This window comes from Heteronotia binoei, chromosome 21 (genome assembly GCF_032191835.1).
Source record: "Heteronotia binoei isolate CCM8104 ecotype False Entrance Well chromosome 21, APGP_CSIRO_Hbin_v1, whole genome shotgun sequence".
Lineage (NCBI taxonomy): Eukaryota > Metazoa > Chordata > Lepidosauria > Squamata > Gekkonidae > Heteronotia > Heteronotia binoei.
The window spans coordinates 73,587,701-73,599,710 of NC_083243.1; the positions used below are offsets into that span (position 1 = coordinate 73,587,701).

Consider the following 12,010-nt stretch of genomic DNA (forward strand, 5'->3'; position numbering starts at 1 on the left):
GGCCATTTTTAGCATAAATTGATTCATAGTTCAGTTTGTACCCATCCCTAGTCTTCACACATACAAAATGATGCCAGCCTACACTGTAGAAAATGCAACAAGCAAGACTCATACATAGATAAACAGAATGGCAAGGGCAGAAAATGATCCCCTATTAGCTAGGTTTTCAATCTGTTCCTCCCTGCTTCAGAAATGTGAAATGAAAGGGACTCCTTGGAAGCATAAGACTATAAGAATAGTTTGTGGGGTTATCAGGGATACAGGCTCTGATGAATCAGAGACAAAACTGAGGCAGCATTTTGTGAATTTTTTACCAGCGTGCTCTCCCCCCCCTCCCCCCAACAAAGGACTGCAAAAGACAGATTGACACACACACACCTCCACAGTTGTGAATCCTGGTCAATTATTATTCCACTTGTTAAAAAAAAGATTTTGGAACATGTGTTCTAAAATTGGAAGGAATACATCAAACTTCTTTTGAATCTAAACAAAGATGTATGCTATTAGCTATATATAAAACAAAGTTGGAATCAGAATTCCTCAAAACATGTCATACCAGACTGGCAGTGGGATTGATTTTCTTTGTTTCCACCTTCTTTTCTGCAGTTAACTTGCTCACTGTTTGCTGGGCCACTTTGAGTCTGAAACAAAACACACACAAAACATGTCTGGTTAAAATCCCAAGAAATGGCATCTGCCTGGCATATACAAGTGGCTCTTGTGGAGGACTGCATTTGTATGTATTCATCCAGTGAAAGTTTCTAGGTGAAACCAGGCTTTTGAAACCCAGTACAACAATTTTACAAGGCCTTGTTAATCAAATTTCACTTAATCATCAAATAATTTGGGTACCAGCCAGGATCTCTGCAGATGGAAGTATATTGGTTGAGGATGTTTCAGTGGCATACCTCTATTTCCATTTTATCCTCACAACAATCTTCTGAGCCCAATTAGGCTGAGAGAAAATCAAGAACATCCAGTAAACTTCATGACAGACTGAGTATTTCATCCTGGCTCTCCAAAATCCTAATCCAACATTATTACCAGTATACTGCACTGGCTTTGAAGTGATATATGGTGAACTGGGGATCAGCAGAAGTATTGCATGAATACCAGATGGCAACATCCCACCCCAATGTTTGGAAATTATAAGAACGTATTCCCAGGCTCGGTACTCACACTTTCCTGCCAAAATTCAGCGTACTTTTTGTACATCATATCCTCCCTTCAATTATGTAACAGAGAAAGGATGGTTGTCTGAATGAGCCACTTAAAGCACTTGTTAGGCTCTCTCCAGATGTTCGTGTGCATGTGTGGAAAGCAAAAAGGCAGTTTGAATGTCTGAATTCATTGAGGACAATATCGTGTTGGTTTACAAATTGCATTTCAACCATCCTGCATTTTACTGTGCAGACATTATTTCTATCCACCAAAAACTGTACATTACACTATCAGAATAGTCTTTTTGTTCTTCAGAAAAGTATATGTATGACACTATTGTCCCATGATAGCAACAGTAATCCTTGCTCAGATTCTTTAGCAAGAGATGGAGCAAAATTCTGTTCTTGGAAATACTTATTCTTACCAAGTTACCTGTACATCTCAGAAGTTTTAGACCTGAAGAGGGACCTTCCATTACATACATTACCATGACAGCAACTGGTTTTAGTAGAATATGTCTTTTAAATAGTAGAACAACAACAAATGATGAGCCTTGACTCACCCAGGGCCACTCTGGCTGTGGGGCAAGGGGGAAGGTGGGGGAAAATTTTTTTTCCTTTCCTTTCTTTTTTTTGTAGCAGCAGGGAAAAAATCTGATTCAACATTAACCACTGTGACAAGCAAGAAACTTGCCACAGCAGCAAGGAACTTTCTAAGTAGGGGTGCCTGGTGGCAAGCTCTTCAGGTTGGCCAACTGCTGGAGAAGAAGAGCTGGAATAGACCAGAACATAAGAGAAGCCATGTTAGATCAGGCCAATGGCCCATCCAGTCCAACACTCTGTGTCACACAGTGGCAAATTTTTTATATATATATATATTTTATATATATATCTTCCTTCAGTAATCCTTTTACTTGGTCCTCTACGGGCATCATCCTGCTTCCCAAGCATGGTACCCGAGGAACAGTATGACTACTAAGCAGCTAGCCTGCACACTGCCATAGACATGGTCAAAGCACCCAGCACAAGGCAGCACAGGTGGTGCCACTCTTCCCCTAATACATGGAATGGGGAAAGGTTCCATCCCCTGGCAGGTGGGTTGACTGATGCATGGATCTGAGACCGGTGCAGTTGCCAGCACTCCATCAGTTGTAAAGCCATGGCTTGTTTAACTCCACCTGGTTCTCAGCGTGTTCCCTTCCCCCTCCCCACTACCTCTCCCTGCCCCTAAGTCCGCCAAAGAAAACCCAAACAAACCCAGGCTGTCTATTCCTACTGACTTTGGTTAAAGCTACAAAGGACTCAAGATTAACACCATACAATTTTGGATAATGAGGATAAATTGGCACCTTGTGGTCCAAAGTTGAATGCCTGGTTGCCTTAATCATGGTTAATACCAATGCAAAATATTTTTATGATTGGTGTTTAAAAGCAAGTAGAAGGATATACTACTGGGTAAGAAAACACTAAAGAAGGGAAAGTGAGCTCTTCCGTACTGAGAACTGCTGGGCAACACTGAGTACATAGCTTATTACATTACATACAATTCTCTGTTCTGGGATGATCCACCCACCAAAGAAAACTAAATTTCTTCCTGCATCACAGACTACCAGTGAGAATTAAGTCTGTTTCCATGGATCCTTGGTTTTGTTTCTTGGTCTTACCAGAGTGTGACAGAATACTTGGAATAGGCAGATGAAGTCGATATACCAATCTACCTTCCTATATGGGAGGCTGGTAATGAGATAATATATTTGACTAACAGATTCTTGCATTCTAGCTATTCAATAAGATGTCAGCTATGGTTTATTGGCTCTATGCAGCATCCATATCTAGAGATTTTTTTCAGAAACTAAATTTCTTTTTCAGAATGTGCATGTTTGATGTTGCTCTTGGCAGCTGTTAAATGTCTATTAATTTGTTGTTCTTGTTAAGGATGGAGTTATATTACTTTCATGTAGTCTCATTTCAAACTATCCTTGTGCACTATGCTGATAAGAAATATAATAATACACTATCATAAATAAAGTGTTCAGAGATGGAATCTCAAAAACTTAACTTAGTGTATGTGACAATGTTAGTCAGATTTCTCTCTTCAGTCTCAAGTGAAAGCTCCAAATGGGTTCACATTACAAAAAAAATGTAGAACATCTTCTTTGAAGTGTTTCTTTTGACATAAAATTAATAATTCTTAGAATATGTTGATGAATTTAGTCACTCAATGTCATGATGAAAGCTTATATCTTTACAGAACAATCATGGCTGCGTTCCATTAAAAATCATAAACAATGTGATTTATATGGACTTTAATTGCTATATTTCTTATGAAAAATGTACACTTATCTGGTATCTTCCATTTAAAAAAATATTGCTAATTCTCCCAGGAACTTTTAAAATTAAAAAATAGGGATATTTATTGTAAAAATGATTTACATCAAATAAAGGTTCAACACTGATTTTTGGATACCCATGAAAACAGATACTCTTATGTTACATAAAATGAGAAGATAAAAATGAAAAATGGCCTTCAAAAATTCTAAATAGCCCTGGAAAATAGCAATTGGTAAGTGTGCTCAGTGAAGGATGGGACATTCTACCAATGTCAGGTGCTTTCCACTGATACAAGAGTCTCTTGCATTGATAAAATGCACCTTGCACCAATAGAATACATCTCTCTTAGGTATTCATAGGGGCTGGATACTACCTAATATAAGCATTTTCCTGAATGGAAATAATTAACTGTACAGTGGAAAAAAGTTCACTGCATTTATCCTTTTGATCATAATTGCAAACTATGTTTAAGAAATTCCTTGGTAGAGCTGGGGTGGGGCAGAAATCAATCTGAAAGGAAATTGGGTGTAAAAGAGAAAGGAGACAGAATAGTTTAAAGATTGTATGTGGACTTAAACTCAGATATGATGTGGTTATTTTTCCATGCTTTGATCCTACTTGTGTTTGAATGTTAGCCTTCCAATAGCCTATCTCCTTTTAGCCTAGGGTAGGGGTGGGCTGATTTTCATCTTGTATGAATAACAAAACTTAAAACTTAGAATACCCAAGATCCATCAATGTTTCCCACTTTTACAAATGAGGAGTATCTACTCAGGGTCTCTTAGTTGTTAAGTCATAACTAACATGTTCTAGTAGCTCAAGGGGTCATAGAAGACATGTAAAAATTATGCCAGAGTTCCCCCCCCCCGCCCCGACTAATGTTCTATGGGCCCTATAGACTTGGGGAACTGATTCTGTCAATTTACCATTTGCTCTGGTTTCAGGATGGTGGCTAAAAATATTCCCCTGCCCATTTCTGAGGCCAGTTTTTCAGAAAGTAATGATGGAAAAGTATTTTCAGTCAAAAACACTACTACAAATTTCAGACTAAGTCATTTTTGCTGACTTACCTAGTATGTTATAACTGATCTAAAGTGTTATGGGCATAAAACACTTGATAGCAATCAGTGCTACAGAGGTTCAAGCGCATTTCAGTGTGTTAAAACATACAACATATTTCAGTTTCAAAAAACAGTAAAAGAACTTCTTGTCAGCAGAAATGCTAAGGAAAGGCCAAAGATGTGGTGGCAGTGGCTAGGAGTGCCTTTTATAAGCTCAGACTGGTATACCAGCTGCAATCCATTCATGAAAAGTCAGACTAGTTACAATCTTCAGCCTGCTCTCTACTTAAAAATGTAAGGAGTGGGGCTACATAGTACAGTATTATTTGCAAGATTTCCAGCAATCAGTTGGCTCTAGTAGTCTCCTATGAACTGTCTAGTGGTTAATTGTAAGACTAGGGTCTATCTTCTGCACAGTTCTGGCATAAAATTGATGTTTTGTCCAAGACACGAAATAGTACAAGTTATCATAATAGGAAGAAAAAGTCCACCTCTGAATCCAACACAAAATTATCAATAATACACAACTAAAGTGGCTGTTGAAGAGTGTAAGATGAGTCCACTGAGTTATCACATCTCCCTTACCCATTGATCCTTACAAAATGTCTGTTTTAGCTATAATGGAAGCACGTTCTGAATTGCTTATAGACCAAAGAAGTTATCAAAGAGGTTACTTCAAGTTAAGGCAGGAGGTAAGATTATTCATTTATGTTGTTCTTGATAGTTCCTGTTTCCTCATTTTCGGAAGTATGACACCAGGCTAACACAGTGGTGGTTAAAATATGTCAATTCAACACATCTATAATTTACTCAACACCTGAATGCAGCATATATTCTTCACTGCTAGGTACAATAACTGTGGCAGCAGGACAGTCATAGGATCTTCTGGCTACACTACACACATGGAAACAATCCACCAACCAGTCCTTCTCAGGACTACTTGACAAGGGGTATAGGAGACTGCATCTGAATCTGCCAAATGAATATTGAGGGTATAAGAAAGGCTAAATGACAGCACTTGTCATAAATCTTACTGGCCAATAAAAATTGATTTAGTTCTTGTTCAAAAAACTCATCTTGATTAAGAAAATCAAACCCACCACAGAGTGAAAATTGCAGGATACAATGTTATATGGCATAACATAATCATACATACAGCATAGTGACTTATGCCTGAAGTAACATTGAAAACATGAAGCTGGTATTGACCAATGTCAACAATGACATTCACACAATCATAATAAAACCTCCTGAAGTTTCATGGCCAACACATGCCCTAATTGGAAATACATGTTTAATGATAAGAATGGTGAGGCACTTTTCAACTGGGCTGAAGAATATGGCTTGCATCTCATTCTCCATGCTAAAGACAGATCAGTGGCATGGAATAGTGAGTCCAACTCTGATTTAGCATTAGTTTCAATTGAAACTCAGCCCTTGTCTATATCCAGACATGTTCTTGAGGCTTTTCCAAGACCATGCTGGAACTTTAAGAGGACAAATTGGAAAGATTTCAGTGCAAATTTGGATAGGTATCTTAAATGGGTGCCTCCAATACATAATAACTACCACAAATTCATTGGAGATGTTATATCTATGGCCAAAAGGCACATTCCTCGAGGATATTGTAACGGATATATTCCAGGCTGGAGGAACCAGAGTGACAGGTTGTAACAAAATTTCCTTGACAGCAAAGGCCCAGAAGTAGCAGATAAACTACTCCATGAACTCAATACTGCATGCAGACAAAAGTGGACTAAAGCAACTGCGAATCTGGATTTCAGGCATTCCAGCAGGGAAGCCTGGAGCCTGCTGGGAAAAAACAACAACTAGGGGTCTGGCATGATCAACCTTGGGGTTTGATGACCCGGGGTGGGGAGAATGCAGACTGTCCTGGAGGCTCGACTAGAGAGTGCCTTTCATTGAGATGTGCATCTGGTGGTTGGGCCCTCTGGGGCGTGCCTCCCAGCTGGGCCGGCCTGGCGGGAGCTGCGTCACACAGCTCTGGCTGAGGGCTGGGTCTCTCGCCCACGAATCGTAGGGGAACAGTCTGTTGAGACCCCTAGCCCTGACCAGGCCGCAGTTTGGTTGCCCTTGCCATTTTATTATGATGATTAATAAAGTGGCCCATTATTTATACTAATGCATTGTGTCTGACTCTTCATTCTGACTTGGGGGGCAAAGTTGCTATTCCGAAACCTGGAAAACCAAAACATTTGGTGGAGAGTTACAGACCTATTTTCCTTTTGAGCTCCTGTTATAAACACCTCAAGAGGCTAATACTCAACAGAATTAGTGACTGAATTAACAAACATGTCATATAGGAAGCAGGATGTAGGCTCCATTGTAGCTGTAAAGACCACGACCTCAGTTTAACAGCTTTCATTGAGGCAGGATATCAGAAGTGTCTTAAGACCAGTGTTCCCTCTAAGCTGAGTTAATGTGAGCTAGCTCACAGATTTTTAGCCTCCAGCTCACACATTTCTGTCTTAGCTCAGGAAGGATGACCCCAAAAAGCATACTAATTTATGAAGTAGCTCACAACTTTAATGCCAGTAGCTCACAAAGTAGAACTTTTGCTCTCAAGACTCTGCAGCTTAGATGGCACATTGCTTAAGACATCAGCAGTTTTTGTCAATCTGACTGCCATTTATGACATAGTATGGAGTAGGGTTGTCATCCTCAAGATAGTGGCTAGAGATCTCCTGCTATTACAACTGATCTCTAAGTGACATAGAAAATGGCTGCTTTAGAAGGTGAACTCTATGGCATTATACCCCACTGAAGTCCTTTCCCTCCCTAAGTTCTGCCCTCCTCAGGCTCCACCCCCAAATTCTCCAGGTATTTCCGAATCTGAAGCTGGCATAGGAGGGATGATCTGTTGTACAAGTTTTCCCCTGCAGAACATTATTTTGACTCCTGTTATGTATGTGGACTCAAGGGAAGACTTTGGTGTTTCCGCCTGGCTCATTGGAGCCATGCGGACTGAGCTTTTCGGACTTGGGAACAAAAGGCTGTAGGATTCAAACCCCCACAGCCCAGGACCAATCACAAGCCCCTGCCAGTTTGAATGACCCAATAACGTGCTTGCATGGGAACCCAGAGATGTATATAAGTTCGGCCCATGGGCCCAACAGCAGTCTTGTATTGTAAACTTTTACTATGTGATTTCTATTAAAGAGCTTGTTATCACTTACTCCGAGACTCTGCCATGCATAGATCCCACCATATTATAGTAGCGACAAAGGTGGGATCTGGATGAGCGAAGTCCAGGGCACCCCGGCACTGCCAAGTGCACTGAGCTCCAGCGCTGCCGCACAACACGCACTGCTGCCCAGCCCGATCATGGCCGCCGCATCCGGATCGCAAAACTCCATCCCGGAGTTCGACACGACACGGCCCAAGGCCTGGGAAGCCTGGGTCAAAAGACTCAAGTACCACCTCATGGCACAGAGAATCAAGGAGGATGAACACGAAATCAAGAAGGCCATCCTGCTGAGCAACTGCGGCATCGCCACACAACAGCTAGCAGAGGACCTGGTCATGCCAGAGACGCTCGAAGTGCCTTCCTTTGACAAGATCGAGGCGCTGACCGGCCATTTCGTCCCGAAGTCTACTCTCCTCACCCAGAAGCTACAGTTCCTTGACAGCTTCCAGGAGCTGAATGTGACAGTAGCAACCTTCCTAGCCCGCCTGTGAGACTTGGGCAGGAAGGCGGAGTACGGTGCACAATTGTAGGAGAACTTGCTCGTGAAGTTCACTCACGGCCTCAAGGATGGGAAGGCACGTCAGAAAATCGCGATGGAATCAAAGCCGACCTTGGAGAAGGCCCTACAAATAGCCACCACCACCGAGGATGCGCACAAAGAAAAAGGCCCGCTGCCCAGGGACCAGCGCCCACCAACTGCGACCAGCCGCAGAATCAGACGACTCAGATGGGGACAACGCCCTCAAGCTGCATCAGGTGACCCAACAAAAGCCTAGGCTGTGAACAAGAGAATCAACCACCCCCAAGACCTGCGCCAGCTGTGGGGAGTCACATGAGTGGCGCACGTGCAAGTTCAGGAGCATGACCTGCCATACATGCGGGAAGGCCGGGCACATAGCCTGGGTGTGCTGGTTGGCAGTGGTGCACCAAGGAAAACTTTCTCACCAACGGAATGGCCGCTGTCACGAGGTCGCACTGGTGGATGACATTCAGGCACTCACCACTTCAGGAACCCAGGTATGCCAGTTGCCCATTCCCTCCCTGGATAAATATTACGTGACTGTGTTCATGGAAGGCAAGCCCTGCAAAATGGAGGTAGACTCCGGGGTGGGCCAGACGGTCATTTCGGCCCGCATGTTCAGGGAGATGTGTCCCGGGGGGGGGGGGGGGGAAGCTCAATTAAAACCAACCTCATTCCTTATCCGGAACTTTCAAAAGCAGGAGGTTGCAATCAGGGGAGTGGGCCTGGTCCACTTTAGGTATGGAAAGTTCAAGGGTGAGCTCCCCCTCATCGTGGTGGAGGGCCATCTGTGTAGCCATCTAGGTTAGTCCTGGTTCCAGGCACTGGGCATCCAAGTGACGGGGATCCATTACACCCCCATTCAAAGGGATTTTCAAAACGTGTGCGAAGAGTTCCCCGGGGTTTTCGACGGAACTCTGGGGACATGCACCGGGGGCCCCATAGCCTTACAACTAGACCCCAAGGTGCAGCCCATATGGCTAAAAGCCAGGCGGGTGCCACTAGCTCACAGGCCCAAGATCGAAGAAGAGCTGGACCACCTTGTAGCCCAAGGGCTTCTGGCACCAGTCGCTAATGCAAAGTGGGAGACTCCCATAGTAACCCTGATCAAACCCAATAGCAGCATATGCATCTGACCTGACTATAAATGCACGATAAATAAGGCATTGCAAGGCCATGCATACCCCGTTCCGGTGGTGAGTCATGTGTTAGCAACCCTAGCAGGAGCAAAAAATCTTTGGGAAACTGGATGTGGCACAAGCATACAAACAACTCCCCGTGGATGCAGCCACAGCAGAAGCGCAAACTATCGTAATGCACCGGGGGGCCTTCAAGGTTAGATGCTTGCAGTTCGGGGTCAGTGTGGCTCTGGGACTGTTTCAGAACTTAATGGATTCCCTTCCTAAAGGCAACCCTGGGGTACGGCCGTTCTTCGATGATGTGCTGATTGCGGCAGCCACCGAAGACAAATTCAGCGACCACCTCCAAATGGTGTTACAGCATTTCGAAGGGGCAGGGTTAAAAGTAAAATGGGAAATATGTGTATTGGGGGTGCCCACCATAGATTTTCTGGGGTATATGGTGGATGCGAGCGGCATTCATCCGGCCCAGGACAAAATAAAGGCCATTTGTGATGTGCCAACTCCTACCAACAAGGCTGAGTTACACTTGTTCTTGGGAATTCTCAATTTCTACCATGCCTTCCTTCCGCACAAGGTGGCAGTAGCAGAGCCCTTACACAGACTGCTAGACAAAAGGGCACCATGGGTTTGGGGTCATTGGCAAGCCGGCGCTTTCCAGGTGGTAAAAGATGTTTTGACTTCTAATAGCTTGCTGGTGCACTTCAACGAGCAGCTCCTCGTCATGCTCACGTGTGACGCCTCGCCTTACAGGGCCAGCGCTGTGTTGGCCCATAGGCTGCCATATGGACGCAAGGTCCCGGTAGCCTATTATTCAAGGACCTTACAAAAACCAAAGCGAAACTACGCTCAAATAGACAAAGAGTGCTTGGCTATTGTGGCAGGGATAAAAAAAAAATCCACGATTACCTGTATGGCCGGCCCTTCACTACCTTGATGGACCACAAGCCCCTGCTGGGCCTGTTCGCCCCCAACCAACAAATGCCCCAAATGCTTTCACCATGGGTGTTGAGGTGGTCCATCTTCCTGGCGGGTTACCTGCATGACCTTAAGTATCACCCTGGGAAAGTGATGGATCACGCTGATGCTCTGAGTCGCCTGCTGCTGCCCTTCATGGACCGAGACCCAGCCCTGGCGTTCCAGATCATGTCACTGGAAGCCCTCCCGGACTGCCCAGTGCCCGCGAAGGATATTGCCCGCTGCTCTTCCAAGGACAAAACTCTCTCTCGAGTTCTGAACTGGGTGTGGACGGTGGGGCCAGAAGGACGGGTGGGCTCAGAATTCTTTGCGTTTGCGTCCCGCTGGCATAAACTGTCTGTGCATAAGTGGTGCCTGTTGTGGGAAAGTAGGGTGGTGGTGCCCCCGGTACTGCGGCAGCGAGTCCTAACAGCGCTGCACAAAACCCATCAGGGAATTGTACGCATGAAGGCTCTGGCCTGCAGCTATGTATGGTGGCCAGGAATTGACAACGAAATTGAATCCTGGATAGCCCGATGTCAGACATGCCAGGAGACTCGTCTGGTGCCACCCTGTGCCCCAGCCCAACAGTGGGAGTCCACTCGCAACCCCTGGTCCTGCCTGCACCTCGACTTCGCGGGGCCCTTCCAGGGGCATATATTGTTCCTTATTGTGGACTCCTACTCCAAATGGCTAGAGGTAGTGCCAGTGGCCTCCACCTCTTCTCGGACAGCATTAGGGGCACTACGCAGGGTATTTGCCACACATGGCCTCCCTGACACGTTACTATCGGCTAATAAAACACATAAGGTCAGCCCCCTTTCATCCAGCCACAAACGGCCAAGTGAAAAGAATGGTGCGGGCTACAAAGGAAACACTCCGCCGAATCATATACGGGGAATGGGAAGCACGCCTCACTGAGTGCCTCCTAGCACAACATTCCACCCCCAGTATGGTCACCAGCCGCAGCCCAGCAGAGCTTCTCATGGGCCAGCATCTGACAACCCTCCTGGATTGCATGCATCTGGACCACGTGCTTGACCTGAAAGAGGTACCAGAAGTGGTCCAACCCCCCGGGGGTTCGACACAGGGGACTTAGCATTTGCCAAAAACTTCGGGGGGGGGGGCAGCACCGATACCAGCGCGAGTATCCTGAGTACTAGAGGCCATCATGTACGAAGTCACCTCAGAGAGGGGATTCACAACAAGGTGACACATTGATCAAATACATGCACGAGAGGCACTCAGGGGAAATGATGAGAACGCAACCTCCCCGACTCCTGCTTGTGGCGAAACAACCCCTGAGCCGGAGGAAGCAGAAGAGACAGCAGCTACACCCGTGCCAGAACCAGAGGAACTGTGACGGAACCGGCCCGATTCTGCCTTCAGACCCGGTCCCGTCAGCTCCCTATTGAGTCGCCAACTCCTGGAGGGAGCTAGTTCTCCTCCTGCCCCTTGGGCTCGCTGCCACCACCTGCTCAGTCTAGGGGTTCAGATTGAGAGGAACAGGACTCCCAATCCCCCTCTCCAGCTCTGAGGCCAGGCCTCAAGGTCCTCTGCCACCCTGCACTTGGGTTTCACAGAGACCTCAGCACTTCTTTGGGGCACCCCTGGAGGATTGGCACCTTATCCAA

The 12,010-nt window shown here is 45.3% G+C and overlaps 1 protein-coding gene across 1 annotated transcript in view; it reads right to left on the reverse strand.

Annotated features, from left to right (window-relative positions):
• Nucleotides 1-12,010, reverse strand: part of FMN1 (formin 1) — a 266,553-nt gene that overhangs the window by 2,057 nt on the left and 252,486 nt on the right. Inside the window, exon 16 of the mRNA XM_060262294.1 lies at nt 557-641. Within this exon, the coding sequence (XP_060118277.1) occupies nt 557-641 (85 nt within the window). The remainder of the gene's footprint in view (nt 1-556; nt 642-12,010) is intronic.